The sequence below is a fragment of the Melozone crissalis genome, unplaced genomic scaffold, assembly GCF_028551555.1.
Source record: "Melozone crissalis strain CALT ecotype California unplaced genomic scaffold, PUWL_Pcris_2 ptg000036l_1, whole genome shotgun sequence".
Lineage (NCBI taxonomy): Eukaryota > Metazoa > Chordata > Aves > Passeriformes > Passerellidae > Melozone > Melozone crissalis.
The window spans coordinates 13,276,420-13,298,568 of record NW_026535814.1 but is presented as its reverse complement, the minus strand read 5'-3'; the positions used below and the strand labels follow the sequence as shown (position 1 = coordinate 13,298,568).

The 22,149-nt window shown below is 51.8% G+C and overlaps 1 protein-coding gene across 7 annotated transcripts in view; it reads left to right on the top strand.

Annotated features, from left to right (window-relative positions):
• RUSC2 (RUN and SH3 domain containing 2) overlaps window positions 1–21,831 on the top strand; it is a 56,904-nt gene extending 35,073 nt beyond the window's left edge. For 5 of the 7 annotated variants that reach the window (XM_054283325.1, XM_054283323.1, XM_054283326.1 and 2 more), the window contains 11 exons: window positions 5,309–7,381; window positions 9,669–10,457; window positions 10,947–11,147; window positions 12,314–12,457; window positions 13,363–13,439; window positions 15,242–15,416; window positions 16,087–16,192; window positions 17,202–17,248; window positions 18,176–19,151; window positions 19,757–19,930; window positions 20,236–21,831. In XM_054283325.1, coding sequence (XP_054139300.1) covers window positions 5,416–7,381; window positions 9,669–10,457; window positions 10,947–11,147; window positions 12,314–12,457; window positions 13,363–13,439; window positions 15,242–15,416; window positions 16,087–16,192; window positions 17,202–17,248; window positions 18,176–19,151; window positions 19,757–19,930; window positions 20,236–20,416 — 4,836 coding nt within the window. In that variant the 5' untranslated portion in view covers window positions 5,309–5,415 and the 3' untranslated portion in view covers window positions 20,417–21,831. The remainder of the gene's footprint in view (window positions 1–5,308; window positions 7,382–9,668; window positions 10,458–10,946; window positions 11,148–12,313; window positions 12,458–13,362; window positions 13,440–15,241; window positions 15,417–16,086; window positions 16,193–17,201; window positions 17,249–18,175; window positions 19,152–19,756; window positions 19,931–20,235) is intronic. The other 2 variants (XM_054283327.1, XM_054283328.1) reach the window with 2 other exon arrangements.
• Window positions 21,832–22,149: the final 318 nt, after the last annotated feature.

Below are 22,149 nucleotides of genomic sequence, written 5' to 3'. Positions count from 1 at the left end.
AGAGGAGATGTCTGTATTGTGCCTTTGTCTGCAAGATCACACAAACTGTTGCTTTTTGCAGCATTGCTGCTGGTGCTTGTTTTGTAGGGCTGTGAGGTTTCTTCAGGCATGTTAATGCAAATGGGTTGTAGGAGTCAGGGCTTCACATGGAACAACCCTCAAAGAACAGGCAGCTCTAATACAAAAGAATTTTTCCTGCTTCTTCTGTGAAACTGAATGCCTAGCTTTTAACCCTGTTTTTGCATATTTCACCCTTGAATGACATGATGAATTTTGGTCTGCCTGAGGAAGGTGATGATGACAGTGAAACCAAAGCCATGCAGAAGGAGTCAGCAATAACCCTCACAGTTAAAGGTTTCCTTTGGACACTCAATTTCATGGATGAAGTGACTGAGGCTTGTAGAAACAATAATCTGTTCAGAAAAGCCATCCTCCAGAAAGCCAGCATTGCCTCCAGCTGACAGTTCTGATGATGCTGTGCTTGCTTCCTCATTCTCTGTGCTCTATGTGCAGTCTTTTTACATTAAAATCACATTTATCTCTCATATCTCTGCCTGCCTCCTCCAATCTATTACATTTTAGGAGGAAGCCTGTGTTACTGTGAGCTGAACCCTGTTGCCCCATGTATATGCAGGGGACAGCACTGAGCAGAGCAGGGTATTAAGGGTTCAGCTCTACAACTCCTAGAATTGTGGCTGGAGCCGTAACAAGTATCAGAGTATGCCTGGAGGTGTGCAGCCACCACACATAACTCATCAGCCCTTGGAGGCAATTGCAGCCAGGTCTGGTGGCTTCTGCATCTTCCCAGCAGTGTTGCAGAGGCAGGAGTTGGTACCCAAGGCTGAGAAGCCGTGAAGCTGCACCAGCCACCTTTGAATTAGCACAGTGTCCTCAGTCTTAGGGGTGTGACAGGAGAGGGATTTGAGGGCCTCTCTGTGGTGGTCAGCAAGGACTGAAAAGGCATGGCATGCAGAGCCCAAAGGAATCTGCATGCTCCTGTTACCTGCAGCATGCAGCCTCCTCTCTAAAGCTCAGGCATGACCTGATAGGCAGCTCTCAGATCAGTGCTGAACCATCCTTTGCTGCTCAGCACTCACCTGCTTTTTACCTAGAGCTTTGCTGCAGCTAAGGAGTTTTTGTTGTGTGTATTTATTTCTGTGGGGGAACAATCATTTATGAACAATTCTGTACCAAATGCAGGCATCTCACAAAAAGCTGTTTTCCCTGCTCTGTATTATCGTGTTTGGAATGAAGCATCCACAATGTGGCCCTGCCCTTCTCCGGGTAACCATTAGCACCTCAAGGAAGAGCTCCCTGAATAAACAACCCATATCTGCCATGTTGCAGCAGATGGTGTCAGTATGGAGAAGGCAAGAATTCTGACATCTGAAGATAAAATGGCTGATGTATAGGCGTGTCTAGAGTCGTGGTGCTCCCTGCATGTCTCCCTGCCTTGCACTGCTATTACACCCTGCTGTAGGCAGGAATCGGTGCTGGATGCTGTGTTTGCTCTCATGTGTGAAGCATTGAGCAGGATTCATGACAACAATAAGAAGAATTAACTGATTTGGCAAAAGATGTTCAGGTATGAACTGCCTAACCACATCTGTAAATTTCCTGTTGCAAAAGTGAAGTGAGGGCTTCATGAAGAACTGATCAAAACCAGCAAGATCTGAAACTGGTCTGCTTGCTGCATTTTATTCCCCAACGTCAATCCCAGTGTAGCAGACCCTGAGTAGGAAGAGGAAGGATGCTTCTGCAGTTTTCCAGAATAAGGAAGGGTCAACTCATGGGAGGATGCTGTGGTGTTGGGAACTGAAGAATCCCTCTGGTGGCAGTGCCATTGCCAACCTCCCTGCACCCCTAAGTCCAGAGGAAACCGGGAGAGGTTGCAGGGCAGAGAAAAGGAATAGCTATGGTACAAAATGTCGTGCCTATCCCTAGGGAAGCCATCAGAATGTCTCCTGGCAGGAGCTGTCTGCATGTCACCTATGATCCTGCACCTTGGAGCCTGGTGCTGGGAGCAGGTCGTGGGTGAGGGCAGGATGGGCATCTGTCTGCTGCAGGGTCTCTGTTGGGCAGTGAGCTGCAGCCCTCCGGGGAGCCTGTGCTGCTGCTGGAGCCAGAGAGCTGGGCAGAGCCTGTGTTGCAACCACAGCACTGGAGAGACAGATGGGAAATGGCTGCGTGTCAGCGCTGACATTTCACCGTCAAATGTCAAAGTGTGTCTGTGCGAGCCTGTCCTCCCACAGCAGCTTCTGTGCTGACGTGAATTGTGTGCTGCTCAGCAGGGCCTGTCAGCAGATGGGTGCTGGTGCTGGGAGCCTGCTCCAAGCAGCCATTTCCCCGAGGCAGCAGAGACCTGGTGCTTCAGCAAAAAAGTGCGCTGCCGTCACGGTCTGTATCTACAAAATTATGCTGTTCAGGTGGTTGCATTGTGGCAGCACTTGAAATACAGCAAAGCCTGGTGGAGAGATGTGATGTGAGCATTACAATCAGACACAACAGCAGGAACAAAGGTGGGGTGAACTACATGAGAAGACAGGCACTGAGAAATCAGCTTTTTACCCAAAATGCTTGTGAGGTGGGAGTGGGAGGACAGGATAGGCTTCTGCTGAATGCAATAGAAATAAACTCAGAGCTCCCGCTGTTCCATCAGTGGTGCACAGGGTCCAAATTGAGGCAGGAACACCCTTCCAGCAAGAGTGTCTCTGTGTGTGTGTGTGTGTGTGTGTGTGTGCGTGCGCCCTCAAGTCAGGAGCTGCTGTTATCCACAGTGGATCTTGAGCAATGGGATCCTAGGAATCCTTGATGAAGAAAATCTGTCCCCCAGGATCTGGGCTGAGTAGACATCAGCCTCTGTGGCAGCAGCTGTGGGAAAGGAGCCAAAGGCGTGTAAGACTTTGGCTTGTAAGGCAAAGGCTTTTACACCCCTGAAAGGTTTTTTACAGCTTTTACTTCCCTGAAAGGTGTAACACAGGTGTTTACATACCTGAAAGGGGTGTAAAGGCTAATAGAGGTTTTAGGGAGACTACAGATGAGGGGGAGTTTAGGGTTGCACAGTTAGTGGTCCAGTTGGATATCCACCACCTGGTCCAAGTGGTCCTCTCTTCCTCAGAGCATAAACCTGGATGAGACATCCTAGGAGAAGCAGACATGTAGGAGAGTGTTCCCGCCATGTAAGACTCTGCTACCATCTACCAGAAGGCCTCTCTGTTCTCTGACACTGGTGTTAGCATTAACTTGCATTATTGGATGTTTACTGCAAACATTAGCTCTGTGTCCCTCTTTGTGTTTTTATTTCCTGCCAGCATCATCCTGTGTCTGTGAGAAGCACTGCTGTGCGTGGGAGGAAAGTATTTCTTTTGATCATTTTTATAATCTTCGAATTGCTATTCTTACACCTTGAAAGAAGTGAAGTTCCTCATGTTTCTGTGTAGCTGTCTCATTGCTCATACTCTTGTTCTAACTTCATTTAACCCACATTTCTCACTTTCCCTCCTGTGCTCCCACGTGCCTTTGCAGGTCTGCTCCAAATCCATTATCACCCCACAGTAACAAATGCTGAGGTGAGGTAAGGTAGGCAAAAGCCACTGTGAATACCACTTTCTGGAGCCTGAAGGCCAGTGATGGGAGCCCTGGAGTCCAGAGCAATACCAGGATACAATATTCAGGGTGCAGTGATCACTGGGGATGCCTGGCTGAGTTTTGGGATGTGTAATGCTGACCAAGGGTGCTTGGGCCAAGGTTTTCAGAACAAGTGGTTCATCTGTGAGAGCATTAGGTCATTTTTTAATCTCTCAGACTCATCCTGGATCACTGCTCTCTTTTGTGGTTTCTCCCTCTCCTTGATGCCTTAGCTGCCTGCTGATGCACTTGTCTGTGTTGGATTATCTGATCTGTAGAAGGGAAGGCAAGAGGAAAACCCCCTCCAGACTTGTGCTGGAGGTGCTTGTAGGCTGGACCTTGGGGTTAGGTGAGGCGGGAGAACTGGGTTTGTGCTGTGCTCTCCCAAGTCAAACACTGGTGAACATCTACAAGAAAGATGAAGAGAGACTTTTGATATGAGCAGAGAGTGATGGGACAAGAGGGAAAAACTTTAAACTGAAGGATGGCATGTTTAGATTAGATATTAAGAAGAAATTCCTTACTGTGAGGGTGGAGAGGCACTGGAACAGGTTGCTCAGAAATTGGCCCATCCCTGGGAGTGCTCAAGGCCAGATTGGATGGGGCTTTGAGTAGCCTGGTCCTACAAGGGTTGGAACAAGATTTTCTTTAAGATCCCTTCGGCTCAAACCATTTTGTTATTCCTCTGGCTCTGTAAGAACCTGCTATTTTGTGAACACAGGGAGAGTGGGGCTCTCAGTGCCCTGCCTGTGCTGTGCCCTGCCTGTGTGGCTCCTGGGACTGTGACAGTCGCACTGTTGTGAAGTGCAGCAGGTAATAAGCAGGTAAAAGACACAGATACTGTGGCAGAGAGATATGATTCCCTCCCAGACCACAGCAGGGACCAGTTTGAGCTGAGGTTTCACCATCAGCCAAAGGTCAGCAAAAGTCAGTGTGCTGTATGGGACCTATTTGACCAATGCCAGTGGCTCCCCATGGTCCCACTGAGGTCATCCACTCCTTTTCACAGGGGAAATCCTTGTGTACATAAGTGGTTGCATATTTTGGCATGTCCCCCTGGCATCATTAAAAGGGCTCAGGACCTCTTGGAGTCTCCTGGATTTTGGAAAGGAATGACTGTTGCTGCTTTTATGTTCCAGTCTGCTCCTCTTTCCAGTCTCTTCCGGGACATTTGTGTGTGTCTGTTGCAAGACCTTGCCATGTTTGGTTCTTGAAGGAAAGTTCAATGTACCTAAAAGGAAGCAAAGAACAAAGCACTGTTCAATCCAGTGTGAGAAGATAGACTGCTCTCACCAGAGTGCAGTGCTTCCCTTCAGACCCTGTGTGGTGTTCCTGTGAGCACACAGTGCCATCTGCAGTGAGGTCTTGTTTGGCCCAAATCCTGTGCAGCCCTTTGGCCTCTTGACTGAAATCAGTTACTCTCTTCAGGTATCTTTGAGAGGGGTCAGGTGAAATCACAAATGTTGTCCCAGGAGCCCGCATGGAGGGTGACGTGTTTGTTTTACTTTGTGATGGTTTGTTTCCCAGAAGAAGGATCTTGTGCTCAGGGACTTGTGCTGACAAGGAGCCAGTCTGTTTGTTCCTTGTCAACACATGAAATCTTCAGTCAAACCAAGGATGCTTTAAATAGCCACTGCCTTTCCTGAGAGGTGACTTCCTCTGTGATTTTGTCTCTCTGTAGGTATCTGAACTCCCTCATGAGAAGTGTCCTCCCTGCCTCTCATGTGCAGCCCTACCTGTTCATGGGTGGTACCAGCTTCACTGATGCCCTGAAGAGTATTCCTCACTATGGATAGTCCACCCAAACTGACTGGTGAGACGCTGATTGTCCATCACATTCCCCTGGTGCATTGCCAGGTCCCCGATAGACAGTGCTGCTCCATGAGCAAAAGGACCAACCCCTTCTGCCAGCCAGAGCTCAGCATTACACGGACCTCTGCCCTTCCAGACAGAGACGTCTCACAGACTGACTCCTTGGTGTACAGCAGCTTTCTCCAGACCTCTGAAACCTCAGCAGAGGCCTCAGATCACAAAGAAAGAAAAGCAAGGGATCTGATTGTCCCTAGCATCAGTAAGCGACACAACCCTTTCCTACTGAGTGAGGGTGAAGACCTCAGTATTTTTGGGGATGACTTGGGTCAAAAATCTTTCCACCTTCACAACTCACTCATTGATGGCAAGCCTCCCTTCAGTCTGCAGGATCTGGCCTTGCCCCCTTTCCACCTCCACGACTCCAACCACATTGTGAAATCTTGGAACATGGCCAGCCGGTCTGGTGTGGTGGATGGGCAGGAGGACAAACTCGGCAGTGACGACATCCAGAAGAGGAACAATGCAAACAGGTGCCATCAGGCCTCGGAGCGCATGGAGCTGGATGAATGCAGCTGCCATCGTGGCAGCTCCTCCAACTTCTCCTTCGACAGTGGTGACCAGGAGTGGAACCAGAACATGGGTGAACCACTGAGGAATCAGGATGCCCTGCACAGGACATGCAGTTGTTCCAGCTCAGAGATCCAGCACTGTCGCTGCTACAGTTCATCAAGTCAGTCTGAAGTGATTGACCAACAGATGGGCTACATCAGTGACTCTTCTTGCAACAGTTCTGATGGGGTCCTGGTGAACTTCAGTGCTCTCTACAACAAAATGAATGGTCAGCCTCAATCCAACCTGAATTCAGCTAACCTGTCCTGTGACTCTTCCTTCTGCAGCCACTCAGACACAGGAGCTTTTTACCTGGATTTACACTCATCACCCACTGAATCCAAGATGTCTTGCGAGTCACATAACCCAGAAAGTTCAGGAAAGGTGTGTGGGTGTCAACACTCCTCCTCACCTGTCCTTGATGCCAACTGCAATTCCTACCACCTCCACTGTGAGCCTTGCACATCGGAGAGCTCAGACCTCACTGCCTGCTTCCAGAGCCAAGCACGGCTTGTTGTGGCTACTCAGAATTACTATAAGTTAGTCACGTGTGACTTGTCTTCCCAGTCATCCCCCAGCCCTGCAGGATCTTCCATAACTAGCTGCTCAGAAGACCAGACCAAGGGTAGCCCAGCCCAGCCCACAGAATACTATCTGTTCAGAAGGCCCGACCTGAGACAAGAAGGCAATGTAGAGTGCAGTGAAGAGGAGCCAAAGGGAGAATCCAGCCAGAACACGATTGAGGGTCAGGTCTATGTCAATGTGTCACCACCAAACCTCAACACAAGCCGGCAGCGCTCCAGGAGCTATGATCAGAACCTGGACAGGAGTCCTGGCAGCAGGCTGGGCTCCCTGGAGCGCATGGTGAGCTGCCCAGTCAAGCTGAGTGAGAGTCCAGCCATACCCATTCAGAGCTCTCCCCCCAAGAGGGTGACATCGTTCGCTGAACTGGCTAAAGGACGGAAGAAGAACGGCACCTCCCCACCGCACCGTTCCAGCGGTGACTCCTCCCTGGAGTTCTCTCCTATCCCTGAGACTCAGCGGGACTGCCCAACCTTCCTTGAAGAAAGAGCTCGGCGCAGCCAGAGTCTTCCACCCATGCCCTTCATCCATGGCCTGAACCGGAGCTGCGAGGGCTTCTGTTTGAATCATGCCTTTGGGGACAGCCAGGCTTTGTGTTCCACCAAAGACTCCGTCTCCAGTGAGAAGGTCCCCAGTGGGCATGGGGCAGGTGAGCAAGCCTCTCTCTCCCTGCTGACGGAGGCAGATGCCAGCTTCTCAGGTGGCTCTGCCAGTGGCCACGGACAAAAAGATGTTAGAGCCCGAGCAGACGGTAAGGAGCCAAACAAGGCAGAAGGGAGAAGTAAAAAAGAAAGGCAGCTCATTGGGATATGAGGGGAGCAGCAGGGAAACCTGCATGGTGATAAGAGACCAGTGTTGGGGCAGTTTGGTTCTTGGTCTGCCAGACCCTGGGACAAAGCCTTGCTGTGCTTTGTCACAGAAGACTTTCAAGTCTCATATCAGGGCAAGTGTCTTGTCCTTGTATTTGTAAAGCTTCCTGAGGGTTTGTTCATGCCTCTCACATTGTGTTAGCAAGGACATGGCATTAATACTGAGAGAGTCTGTGCAGCTTGAAGGGTTGTATCCCTTCCAGGGCATTTACTGTGCTTCTCCATGAGACTCACCTGCCCTTAGCTCCTAAGACGGAGATGTTAAAATGCTCAGCAGAGTCATAGTCACAGCCTTTCTTTTTTGGAGTTATGTGGGGCAGAGGTGGAAAGGGAGGAGGCATAGCCAGCAGTCTCCTTTCCATGCAGGTCCTGGAAGCTCACACAGTTTCTGCTTGGACTTAACAGTGTGAGTCCTGCAGAGTCTAGTCTGTATGTCTCTGCTGGAATATCCTGGTCATGTCTCCCACAGTGCTGTGGATTTGCGCAGCAAAGGTTCCCAGGGGGAGCCACTGTCACAGTTACCTCTGTGGGGAAGCTGTAATACGTGAGTTGTATTCCACCTTGATATTGCTGTCACTTGTTCTCATGGGGAAGCTGTGTGACATTCCCTTTGGAAGTATGGCCCTTTCTCCAGCACTGTGGGAGACTTCTGTCTCTGCCCCAGGCAGATATTATACCTGCTTCACAGGTAAAAGCCCTTCTAAAATGCCTGTAACTAGACCACTGCAGTAAATAGCCCCTATTATGTCAAAAAATTCTTGTGCCTTAACAGACTGTCTCCACTTAATGTTCTCAAAATATCTAGCAGGAGGCGAGAACATGTGGTTTATTGCCATGGCAGAGGCAGGAGAGATTTTGTCCTTTGGAGTAAAAGGATTTTAGTTATTATCCTATTTGCTTATTGAGCCTTGAATGTGTGCTTGGTGTGGGATGGCAGTGAAGGCAGGTCTGTGCTGGGGGAGGGCAGCATGGCTACAGCCCTCTTAGCTTCAGAGGGAGGGCTTGGAAGGAGCAGGCCCTGCTCAGGGAAGAGGGCACAGACAGGAGCTTTCAGAATAACATGTCCCAGCAGTTGCTGCCCACCACGCCAATGGGGTCCCCCCTTCTGCACTGTGACAGCAAGGCAGGCATCAGGGCTGGGCAGAAAGCTCCTGCCTGCAGCTGGAGATGGAGGCATATCTGCTGTGCTCCAGAGCAGCGTGCAAGCCTAGAGGCTCTGAGAGGGGCTAGAGGGAAAGCAAGCCCTGCTAAAAGCTGGCTACAGGGAGAAAAGTCTGGAATACCCTGCAGGCAGCTTGTACACCAGGGCTGATCAAGGATCTCAGTCAGCCCCACATACAGACCCAGTGCTGCGTGTTTTGCACTGAATGCACAGTGTGTCACACTTCAGATGTGTGCCTCAGGATATTTGTGGCTCCACCAGGAGCTGGAGGCATGTAGATCAGCCCACCACACTCCCTCAGGACCTCCTAGCACATCATTTGCGGAGCAGGCTGGCACTTTCCAGGGTTGGAGGTGGAATGTTGGGAATGTCCTGTTTAGGTCTGGCGGAGGCATGAAGGATGAAGGAAGCTCTGTGTTCCAAAGTGGGGGCAGTTACAGTGAAAAGAATAGGGAGGGAGAAAGGGAAGCAGGCAGCCTTTGCTACAGCACCAATATATTGTGATGCAGGATGCAGAGCTGCAGTGCTATTGCATGTAATGCTTGTGCTGGGCTATGCAAGTCCACAGTGCATGTGGGAGGGGACGGTCCTTTGGGATGAGAAATCTGACTCTGCTACACAGTGTTGGGCCTTGACTTTGTGGTACTGCTTGGGCAGAGGCAGCTCAAGGGCAGGCACCTGATCCCATGGCTTTGTGCTGTCCAGGGGACAAGAGATTGGGAAAGGATGTGAAGATGTTGACCCTGCCAGGACAGACGAGGTCCTGGTGCAGTGCTGTGCTCTTCCAAACATCTGGAACTCTGCACTTGGGGCCGCATATCTTTTATCTTGCCAGCCCTTGATGTGTGCAACCAGTTCAAACTTGAACCACTCTGTAACTGGCCTCTAGCTCATCTTCTTCCTCCTGCAACAGAGAGCACATTCCCTTTTGCCTGTATTCTGCTTGGCTAAGGATGATTGTTACTCTGCCCATTCCTCACCCTTTCTTCCCCTTTCTCTCCCTGAAGGTGGTGGCACAGACAGCAAGCCTGTGGTACGCTACAGCAAGGACCAGCGTCCCACGACTCTGCCCATCCAGCCCTTTGTTTTTCAGCACCACTTCAGCAAGCCACCCAAGGCACGTGCCCTGCACAGCCATTTTGCCTCCAGCCTTTCCCAGCTCTACAGCTTGTCCAGCAACCGGCCTGCCAGCCAGCAGATCTCCACGTCCCAGTGCTCAGCCTTGGCCACCTCGGCAGAGCAGGCGGCGGTGGCGGGGAGCCAGGCCCATGGCGCGCTCGTGACCCAGCAGCGCTCAGCAGACGGAGCTGCCTCACGCGGCGATGGGGGCATCAAGAAGCCTGGCCCCGAAACAACCCGTCCGTCCCCGCTGGGCAGCTACTCCCCCGTGCGGTGCAACGTGCCTTTCTTCCAAAGCGTGGACTCCTCTTCCTCGCCCACCTCTGAGAGAGCTGAAGACAGCCAGCCCCCCAGAAGCAGGTCCTGCCCCATCTCTGCTAACCTGCTTCCCACGAGGTCATCTCCTGCTGTCAGTGCCATGCAGCCCTCCAAAGCCACCAAAGCTGACACCCTGAGGCAAAAGGAGAACCCCAAGCTGATTCCCAAGAAGGAGGCCCCGCTTGAGCCAAGCCCACCACTTTCCGAATACCGCCTCCACAGTGGGTCGCTCCCGCCCCTCTCAGTGGGTGGCATGTCCATGAGCAGAGTAGGAGGCCATGCAGATTCACACTGGAGAAGTGGCAGTGAGACCAGCAGCTCTGGTCCCCTCAGCAGCATGGGAATACGGCCTGTCAATGGTAGGTACCCATCCTCCAGGACCTGCTAGTCTGGAGCATCTACAGGTCCCTGTAGCTCTGTCTGCTCCCTATAGTGCCACCATTTCCTGTAGCCACAGACCAGGATAAAAGTGCATCTGGATGCTGCAGGAAGACCTGCAATGAGAGCATGTCTCTCCAGTCCCAACTCCACTGTGTCTCCAGAGAGTGCAGTGTGGGCTGCTGGTCTTACAGCACCCCATGCCAGGTGCTTGCACCCCAAACCTGCTGCCTCTGTGCCTGCATCCGCAAGGGCACCCAAGCTCCTGCCCTGCTTTGCCAGGCAGTGGCATCCACCTGTCTCCATGTGCGTGTGCTAATGTCCTGAAATGCTGCTGGACCTCTGAGTAATGTGCTGTCTCTCTTTCTCTGTCCTCCGTCTTTCTCTTGCTCTCCCTTCCCGTTTCCCTTCCGCATCCTCCCGTGTGCTCTCGTCATCTTGTCTGGTGCTCACTGCCCGCGGCATCCCAGCGAACCACCTCTCCCCCCAAGCGCTGAAGTGGCGGGAGTACAGGCGGAGGAACCCCCTGGGTCTGGACCGCGTTTCAGGGCTGCCCAGCTTAGCGGGCAGCCTGGACAGGAGGCAGCAAGAGCCTCGGCTGAACCGGGGCAACCCCATCTTTGAGCTCCCTGGCGCTCTCAGCACCAGCCATTTCCACTGCAAGCTGAACGGTGCGCACCACCTTTCTGCCGGGGGGTCTTGGGAGGTGACCTTGGGACTCAGTTTCCTTGAGGCTCAGCTTAAGCTTGGATTCATCACTGCTGTGCCTGCTCAGAGCAGGAGGGGTGATGCATCTCTTCGCAGTGAGGCTGAAGGGTTCAAGAGGAAGGTGAAAATTGCCTCACTCGTTCAAATCTTTGTGGGGCCTTCCTTCTCCATGAGGTGAGAGCAGTCAGGTCCAGCTCTGAGCTGGGTTGAAGGGCAAAGTGAATGGCCCAAGAGCCTGCTTAGACCCCAGTAAGTGCTCCTGGACTGTGGTTAGCTTGTAGTTTGTCTCATACAGGAGTTTGGGCCCTTGGAGATCTCAGATCTGTGCCCCATGGTGCCTGACCATCTGCACCAGCCCTGACAATGTGCTGGGTGCTGAGCTGTAGATTTCATGAGGCAACTGACAGCACTAAAGACCTTTACAGGACTCTGTCTTCTGCAGGCTTTGCCCTTAAGGTCTTCCCTGTCCTCCAGAACCTTGCAGGAAGGGCTGACAGGGACAGGCTGCTTTTGACTGAACTTCTGACACTCCTGTGGGGAGAACAGTGTGGTCTGTCTGTGGGAGGAAGAGCATTCTACAGGCTAGCCTCAAGCCATGGAGGGAATTCCTCAAAGCCTTATACCTCACTCTGCCAACCCAGACAGTTTCTCCATCTTTCAAGGGAAAATGCATAGCACAGAGTCAAACAGATAGAAGTCAAGCACATGGGAGAACTCCTATGTATGTCACCCTTTGAAAACAGAGGCCATCCCAGAGAACAGCAGCAAACGTGCAGGTTGTTGTCTGTGGCTGCCTGTGTGCCACAAGTAATGATTTTCTCTGTGCTGACTTGTGACCCTGCTTGCAGCAGCATGGGAAGTCTGGTGCAGCAAGGTTTCCCTTAGCCCTAGCCCATGGGAGTGAACTTCCCGCAGCATCTTCCAGAACCTGTGGGCTCCCAGTCAAGCTGGAGGTGGTATTGGGTAGGCCATGGGGGATCAGCTGTGCAGGCACATGTTGCAAACCACTGCTGGGGTAGCCGCAGGCCTGTAGCCTTGCTGTCCCAGCAGAGGACAGGTGGCATGAAAACTGCTGCTTGGGTGTGTGGGACTGGGGCTGATTCTTGTCCCCTCTGTCTTATCCCTGCAGGGCAGTCTATGAGGCAACTCCAGCTTACCTACAATGACTTTTTCCCTGACTACTTCTCGCTAGCGGAGAAACCTCCTGCTGAGTTCTGCCTCTCCCCAGATGGCAACACAGAGTCCATCTCCATCGACTTGCTGCAGAAGAAGGGTGAGTCCAACCATCTCTGGTGGACCATGTAATGTGCCATGGAGTGTGCTTGAGCTGCTTCTCCCAGGAAATGTGATTAGAAAGGATCTTAGGTGCACAGGAATGGGCAGAGAGAGCAGACAGGCACAGGAGTGTGACCCTAAGGCATGGCATGCTGCCGCCCCAGGCTCTGTGTACAAAGGTAAACCTGTGTGTATCTGTATGATGTTGCAATGTGCTAACCTGAGATTTTGTAATTTAGGTTAAAAGTCTGTTCAGTCCTACATAACTAGTATAAAATTGTATCAATTATATAAAAAGGTGGGAGAAAAGACTCCAGAGCAAGGCAAGATATGGCTGTGGTGGGATCCATGCAAGGGGCAGGGCTGGCAGGACTTGACAGCTGATTTGTTACCATTTCAGAGGCAAGGGATGTGCAGAAAGGTTCCCATGCCTTTGCCAGCTATGTGCTCATGATTACCAGGTGGCAGCTTTCTCTTCTGTTTCAGTTCTGTTCTCACATTATCCTGGTGCAGGTGACAGATTATACACCACTGGCTTGTTACTGAAAGTCATGACAGAACCTGCCAAATGCAAGGCTTCTGCCCTGCCAGCCTGTGGCATCAAGGCAGCAAAAGACACGTTGCCTCAGATCCCATCTCTGCTGCCTCAGGCATGGGGTGTGGAGGTGACCCTTGGGAATTTTGACAGGTTGTCCTACTGGCAGCCTGATAGGTGAGTGCTGGAGCCAGCAGGAAGAGTTTTGGTGAGGATTTAGGAGAGTCTCTGCATGGTTTTTGGCAGAGAGGGCTTGTGTGTAGACATGGGCTTGCAGTGCCCCTATATGTGATTATTTCCAGGAGTGTTTTGCAGAGCCCATCCCAGCAGCCCCTCAGACAGCTCTTTGACCTGTTGTTTTCCACTAGGTCTTGTGAAGGCTATCAACACTGCTGTTGACCTGATTGTGGCTCACTTTGGAACCAGCAGGGATCCAGGGGTGAAGGTATGTCTTGCATCCAACTCCATTCTGGGTGGCACAGAGAGTACAGAGCAAGATTGCCTCTCCATTCTCTTCTAGTCAAAAACTACAGGTTATCTAACAAAGGCAGGAGTAGCAAAAAAGTAGTTGTAGGGTGTGAAAGTATAAAGGGCAAGTATTATGTACATTTGTTCTGGTTTAACTCTTTCTTTATGTACTTACTCTGGCTCTTTATAAGAGGAAACACCAGACCAGCTGCCCTTCTGATCTGATGCAGCACACCAGCTCTTTTTTCTCACACAGTGGAGAGATGTGTTTCCCTCCTTCACATGTCCCATGACTCTGGTCTGGCACTGGTGCCAGGGTACAGTGCAGTGTTCCCCATCCCTCAGCATCTCACATTTTAATATGAGATACTGAATAATTTTAATAATGATAAAATAGTGCATCAGACTTCACCCATCTGGGGCAGCTGGTCACACCCATGGTAGCTCTTACCATGAATACATTTAGCGTATTTAGAGTATATCTAAATGGCTGTGTTAGGCCCTTGCTCCCCTCATCCCTCGTTTCTGGAATAACACAGAAGCAGAGCAATTTTGCTTGTGTTTGTAGCAGGCATTGTTTGCAGTCCTGTGACACCCAGCATGTTTGTGGTGCCTCCTCTCAGTGCTGAATGCCTGGCTTCAGTCAGGCGACTCTGGGCAGCAATGTGACACTATTTGGACATGACAACTCCCCTGGCATGCCATCCCCAAGGAGAAACCTGACTGGGACAGATTCCAAAACCATTCAATCTTATCTCAGAGCCCAGTGTAATTTTGTCCTAATTACAGCTGTTTCTGATGCAGAGATTGCTGTGCAGCATAACTGGAGCTGTTGAGATTCCCATGGCTTTTTAGGGCTTCACTGTGAATTTCCAATACTTGCAGTGTAGGTTTGGGGAATAATTGCAACATTCTCCCATTACTTTGCTTATCAGACAATGCTGTGGTTTTAACCTCGCATTTCTTTATACATCAATGTGCCAAGGCTGAGCATTCACCTGTCAAAAGGCAGCATCCATCCCTGCTGCTGCCATGCTCAGTGGATCTGACAGGATTATTCCTGAGCCAAGTTCAGTTTCAGTTCAGGGCTTTTGTGAACCTGTGCCAACTGGTCAGTATAATTCCAGCTCAGCTGGTAAAATCTGTGCCCTGAGCACCATTGCCTGACCCATTTGGATAGACCCCTTGGCAGCTCAAAGACTGTAAGCAGCAGAATGTGTCCCTGCTCTGCTGGTGCTGGGCTCTTACATGGGCTCTTACATGCCTCCTCTTCACCTCAGTCTGAGCTCTGGCCATCCATTTTCCCCTTATCTGTATATTTACAGTAATCTCCAGGAGATAGAGCTTGACATGTCACTGAGTTAAGTGTTCTATAACCCCTCAGTGCTGGTAGCTCTATGTGGGTTGGTGCTTCCTAATCCAAAATCAGCTACAAGACAATCTACAGCAGCAGGAATATCCCCAGCTCCTTTCTTCCTCCAGCAGGAAAGCCTTGTTATCCCTCTTGGGAGACCCAGGCATCCTTTCTCATTGGGATATCCTCTTCCCAGTCTAGGATATTCTTTTTTCAAGTGACTGCTTCTTCCCAGCCTGGGGAGGAGCTTGCAGAGAGCAATCCAGAACTGGTGTATGAAGCATCAGGAGTGAAAGCAAAGACCCTGCATGTTCAAGGAGCTGCCTGGATGTTGCTTGCTGGGTGTCTGTAGTGGGACTGAACTGTTTCCATGCACCTGTACCTTGAAAACGGTTAGCAACACTCTGTTGCCTGTTTTCCACTAGGCCAAACTTGGGAACAGCTCTGTGAGCCCCAATGTGGGGCATCTCATCCTGAAATACCTGTGCCCAGCTGTCCGGGACATTCTGAGTGATGGGCTCAAGGCTTACGTCCTGGACATGATCATTGGCCAGAGGAGGAACATCCCTTGGAGCGTGGTGGAGGCATCCACCCAGCTAGGTACGGATGCTGGGCAGCAGTGCCTGTGGTAGTTGTGGTTGGGAGGTGCTGGGGAAGGTTGGCTCTAAGGATGGGGGTGCAAAACACCCATTTTCCTGCATGGAACAGGGTGCACATGTGCCATTTCTTGCAAGAAGGGAGGGACACTATGCTGTTCTTCCCAAGTATTTATTGTCATTTCCCCTGAAATGTGCAAATTCTCCCATAACAGGCCAAACCAATAAAAAAAGGAAGGAAAAAACCCCAGCAAAATTAATTCCACATTGATTTCTGCATCATACTGGGAAGCCTCATAGCCTGACTATGGCAAATCTTCAGCTGTGCAGTTATGTCGATGACTGCAGACACCCCAAATTATACACCGCAATATTCTCTTTATATGCTGATTGTGAGCCAGTGGCTGTGATTGTCACTGAAGTCTGGAAGGCAGGTCCTGGTAGTGAAACTCTCCCAGAGTTTTGGAGTGGTGGTCTGGGATGGATCACAGCCCATCTCCCATGTGCAGTCTAATGTTGGTATGGAATGAGCTCACATTGGTGTGGTGGAGATGCAGTGCACACACAGACATGGACGCCCAGACAATGTCTGTCTTGCCTTGATGCTCCATCCTGTGGTGCAGTTTTGGCTTTGCTCACCACAGCTAATCTCAACAATTTGCTTCTCTCCACAGGGCCCTCCACAAAGCTGCTGCACAGCCTCTACAGCAAGATCAGCCAGTACACAGAGCTCACCAACCACACCATGCGGTTCAACGCGTTCATCTTTGGCCTCCTCAAGTAAGCAGGACCCCTGGGGTGGCTGCATCTCCCTGTCCTTGACTGCAGGCAGGCACAGCTGATCATGAAACAAACTTAGGAATCTGGGAAGTCCCTTCCCACAAGCAGGCTAGGGAAGGAAGAAGCTGTAAGCCTCACAGAACTCCTTCCAGGTCAGGAGTGAGAATGAGTGGCTGTAGCCAAGGGAAGAACTGGGTCAGTCTGTTTTAGCCCCAAAACATCAGGTGAGAAAACTCTGTCCAACTTCATATGAGGTTGGACATAATATATGTATGAGTTGGAAATTACTCCTGGAAATTCCTCTTTAAACCACTGTTTCCTGGAGCTGCAACAGATCCCAAGGTGTGAGGTTCTGAAGGAGAAATTGCCCTGGTCCAGGACTCCAGACTGGCCCTTCTGGTTTGCACAGGGAATGTGCACACTCTGCTGTGTTTAACAGAGGAAGGCAGTGATATGTTTTTATGGGTGAAGGGATAAGTACTGCTAGGATGGCATTTCCCTGCTCCTCTCTGGTGGTTAGCAACAGCTCTGGCAGTGGCAACAGAGTTCCCAAGATCTCTGGGAACTCTGTAGAATTCCCCAGGCAGGAACAAGCTCTGCCCAGCTCTCCCCACACAGGGTGACCCCATTCTCCTCCACTGGCATATTTTAGGCTGAGCTACCAGCACTGATCTTAGTTTTGTAGATCATTTGCTTCTTCCACAGCAGCTTCTTCTCACCAAAACAAAGCTCTATCAAGGACATAGGTGGAGAACAGTGAGAAATCACGGTTATTCGTGGTTACAGTTGCACATTTAAAGCTGTGTAGATGTTCAGTGACAGGGCTGAGTGTTTGTGATCAAGGCATGCTGATGGGAGCAAGCCGCTGTCCTTTCCCTCAGGTTCACAAGCTCATGCCTTGTAAATGCCCTTTTCCAGCCACTCTTCTTGTGGCAGATCCGTGAGGATGAATGAGGTTAATGGATTTTCACTGTTTCTTTCTTACCCTGCTAATTTTCCATTCCTGCAGTATCCGGTCCTTGGAGTTCTGGTTCAACCACCTTTACAACCATGAAGGTAAGAGCCTGAAGGCTGTGGGCTGCAGTGGGAGCCAAACTCTGCACACAAATAGAGCATGGGATGGAAATGTGTTGGTCTTGTTGCTCTCTCAGCTTGGGCTGCTCTTCTCTGCCCTGAGATGAAGGACTAAGCTATTACACAGTCTCAATGTAGCAGGAAAATCCCAGGTGGAAGTCCAAGCATCATACAGCTCCTTGCACCTGAACCTGGACTTCCATTCTCCTTCCTACCCACAGCTAGTACCCAAGGCTGTCAGTGCAGATCCCTCAGTCCATCTGCAGGAGATCAGATCTATGCCTCCCCAAATTTCTATGTTCCCTGCCCAGTGCCTAAGAGTTTTGTATGCCTGGAGATGTGCACACTTACCTGAAACTTTTCAGGCATGGAAAATAGGGAGAAATGGAAAGGAAAACCTGACATACAAAAAGCAGATTTTACTGGATGTACCTGTTTTATAGTAGGACAGGACAGGACAGGACAGGACAGAATAGAATAGAATAGAATAGAATAGAATAGAATAGAACAGAATAGAACAGAATAGAATAGAATAGGGTCTGTGCTTATCCTGGCTTTCTGAAGTAGAAGACAGCCATCTATTAAACCATAATTAAGACCTGGAAGTGTGAGCAAAAGCTGGGGCTGTCAGGTTATTCCCATCTTTCTTCCATGGCATTTGGTGGCAGAGGTTATCTGGACTGAAAGGTCTGCCAGGCAAGTCCTGGCTGCAGGTAAAACTGTAAAGCTCTGTCTGGGCCAGTTGCTGAGAGGTCACAGAGCATCTGATGCTCCCTGACCCAGGCATGAGTCTCTCACACTATGACCAAAAACTGGTGTGCATCTCCTTTCCTCATAGCTTCAGCAGCTTTGTGGTGGCTCGGCAATGGTGGCAAGAGCATCTCCTCTAATTAATGTCTTTTCCTACAGACATCATCCTGGCACACTATCAACCAGTGGGCTTCTTGTGCCTGTCTCACAGTGTGTGCCAACCTCTTTTTGAGGAGCTCCTGCTCCTACTCCAGCCGCTCTCCCTGCTGCCCTTCAACCTAGACCTCCTCTTCGAGCACCACCTGATGCAGATGGGCAAAGAGCAGCAGCAGCAAAAGGAACTGCTGCGTGTGAAGCAGGACCTGCTGCTTTCCGTGCACTCCACCCTGCAGCTGATGCGGACCCGGGGCAGCAGTGAGGATCCTGATGGCTGCAGCACCGCCCCTGAAACATGCCAAAGGGGTGCCAGAGATGGCGACATCTCACCAGGGCACAGCCCACAGCAAGCTGTGAGTGAGAAGAGGGTCAAGGGAGTGGGGGCCTCCTGCGGAGAAGGTGACAGGGAGGAAGAGCAGAGCAAGATGCGAGAGAGCACATGGGAGGGGAAGAAGGACAAGCAGGCAGGCTGGTGGTACCAGCTCATGCAGACCTCTCAGATTTACATTGAGAGTTCAGCCGAAGGCTCAAAGTTCATCCGCTCGGAGAAGAAGAAAGCAGCTTTGAATCCTGCACCCCGGTCAGTGGAGACCCAGAAGGCACCACCTCCCCGAGAAGGGGTGGTGGAGGGTGCAGAGGCTTGTCCCATTGCTGAGGGCACCTTGGAGGAGAGGCCCAAGGCAGACAGCAAGCCAAGTCCTGAAGCTGTGGAAGAGCCCTTGGAAAAGCCCCAGCAGGTAGTAGTCGGTGAAGAGGTGAAGGAACGGAGCTGGCCCTTCTGGATGGGCAGCCCCCCAGACTCTGTGCTTACAGAACTAAAGCGCAGCAAGGAGAAGGAGGCTCAGCAAAGAGTGGGAGCAGCAGCAGCAGCCCCCCAAGAGGACAGCAGCACCAGTGCATCAGAGGGCAGCCAGCCCATCAAGTGGGGACACTTGTTTGGGTCCAGGAAGGTACAAAAAGAGCCCAGACAACCAAACAGGTAAGGGCAGGGGTGATTTGGGGCTGAGAAGGGCTGGTTAACCTGGAGTATGGCAGCACAGGTGGAAGTCAGGCCATGAGCTGGTCACTGGGCAACACCATGGTGGTACATCAAGGGTCTGTAACCCTGCACAGTCCTGCCAGCCTGCCTTAATTCCTCTCATATCCTTGCTCAGTCTATCTCATAGGCTTTCCTCTTCTGCCTCAGCTCTGTCACTGCCTTGGCATCTAAACCCTGCTACATGGCACCATTATTACCCCATCCCTCCCAAAACCATATGTTGAGAACAGAACACAGAGCCATCACTGTTGCTTACAACAGGTGTGGGAGGAGGGTGAAGTTGCCAGTAGCTGAGACCCCTGTGCACTGCCTCTCCCTCTATTCACCCTTACTGCTCCTGAAAATGACCACTGGAAATGTCCTTCCCAGTCCAGGCTGTGGTGTTAGATCTGAGCCCTCCCTGCCTGGAGACCCGGGGCACTCCCTAGCAGTGCACTCAGTGTGTGAGGCCAAACCTCTAAGGCGTGACCTTGCCATGAGAGCACCTGCTCTGTCTCCTTGGGTGCGCTTTGCTGCCACTGACTGCTTCTGTCTCCTCCTTCCAGGTTGCCCTCTGGCTGGCTGAGCTTGGATAAGTCCGTCTTCCAGCTGGTGGCCCAGACAGTTGGGGCTAGTATGTGGCGTGAAGCAGCCCCGGAGCCAGACCCTCCCCATCCAGAACCACCTGAGGCACCTGCTGTGGCACGACCAGTCCAAGGGATGTCTCCTCACCCTGCCTGGTGAGTGACACCAAGTGGACAATCCTGCAGGTGCTGGAATGTGTTAGGTTGAGGGTGGCACGGTTCTGCCTGTTGCAGTTTGCCTGGCCCTCTTTATAGTCATGGACCAGAGAATGGTTAGGGGCAATGATGCAGCTTGTGCATCGATCCACCACAACTCTGCAATCTGCAGGTGATGGGGAGCTGGGGGGCCAGCTGAGAGCCTGGATGGGGAGGGAAGCAAGGGGTATTTTCCTCTCCCCCTGGGCCTGTGGGTGGGGTGGGTGTCCTGAGGTGAGCTAACCCTACTTTCCTTCTGCCTGCAGTGAGGTGAAAGCTCTTTGCCATCACATTGCCACTGAGGCAGGACAACTGAGCTTCAACAAAGGGGATATTCTGCAGGTCATCTCCAAGGTGGATGGTGACTGGCTGCAGTGCAGCCTTGGCTCCGAGAAGGGACTGGTGCCCATCATGTACGTTACCCACCCTGAGGACGAGGACTATTGACACGTTTAGGAGGCCAAGCACAGTTCCCTGGGCTCCTCTGGGGTAGCCTACCCTGCCAGAGGAACAAACACAGCTTCTTGCTAATTTCTTACCTTTCCTGCCATTACAGAATACAGTAAGCGTAGATGGTTCCTTCTTGCTCCTCCTTGTGCAGCTGCCAAAGGCCAACTTAGCCCCCCGGGGTCTTCTGCAAGCTGCACCTCGTATTGCCAGGCATCGCCATGCATGCAGCCACACCAGGGACCGCCTGACCCCCCCTCCGCCCCTCACTGTCTGCAGCACCCACAGGCCATGGACTTGTACATTACAGGAACCCAGACAGTCCCTGCCATGGCAACGCTGCCCCGCAGTTGGATGCTGGAGGTGCAGGATGCTGGCTGTCCCCTGCCTGGGGGTGGCAGTGCAGTCTGCAGCATCCATCATCCCCAGCATCCTCAGCTGAAGGGGTGGGAGCACCCTGCGTTGGCAGGATCCCTGCGAGGCTGGGCTGATGGGTTGTGTTTATTGGGGCACTGCAAAGTAGGCTCCCTCACACTGGAGCATCCCTGTCCTAGTGTGCTGTAGTGGTTTCTAGTGGGTTGTACCGGGACAAGTGTCCTGGCAGTGCCACACCGCAGGGCTGGGGCTGTGCGTGGCCACAGCCAGGGGAGGGGGACAGGGTATGTGTGTGAGTGTGGAGCAAAGGGGTGTGAGGGGCTGTGAGGAAGGCACGGGGTTGTTCAGTGTTACGTAGGTCCAGGATGGGTAGTGCCACCCTGTGCAGAGATGGGTGCTTTGGGGGGAGGCCGTGTGCCCTCCACACTGAGCAGGGAACCGGCGCCTGGGAAGCCCTGGGATGCTCAGTGGAGGGCGCTGGAGGGGAGGGAATGAGGGCAGGGTCCCTGTCTGGGCTAGGGGTTTGGGGGCAGTGCTCTCAGCAAGTAGATTGGGGGTGCTCCTAGAGGGAGCTGGGGAGCCTGGGGAGGGACGGGTGGTGCTCCCTTTGGCACAGGGTTTCTGGTCTTGCTGAGCAGTGCCGTGGGGTGGGGGGGATAAGTGTTGTGCACAAACACAAGGGGATACTGGAGGTCCTGGGGTCCTTGGTAGAGGCAATGCCAGTCAACCCCTTCCTTGCCATGTTCATGCCGCCTGCTGTAGTGGGGATCTTCACCTGCCTGTCAGGTGGGGAACAGTGTTAATGAAAGGCCATGCCAGTATTTGGTGCCATGGCCGGCTTGACGCTGTTCACAGCATCGTGCCTGGGCTGGCTTCACCATGGCAAGGGGCCCTGGTCTTGCTAGGTTACCTCCTGCTTGTACATCGCTTAGCGGATGTTGCACCATATTTAATTTGTATCTCCCTGTTAGAATGAGGTGTCTCGCCTTTATTTATTTCTTTATTTATGATGCATATTAATAAAAAAGGTGCTGATTGAGCTCCCTGCTACCCAGACTTATCATTTCAGCACATCCCTGTGAAGGGTCTGTGGGTTACCTGTGCTGGGACACTGCACTGCAGGCTTCCTCCTGCATTCACCACAGCCTACACCAGACCTTCAGGAGGACACAGGTTGCCCTCAGCAGTCAGACCTGTCAGTTCAGGCCTGAGGGGTAGGGGAGTAGGCACTACAGATGATGTCTTGGGGAAGCAGCGCTGTTTGGGGTTCCTTTTGCATTGCTTGCAGCCACCCAAGCAAGTTTCAGACAGGAGATCACACCATCTCAGCCTGGAATCTGCTTCTCCTGGGTCATGGG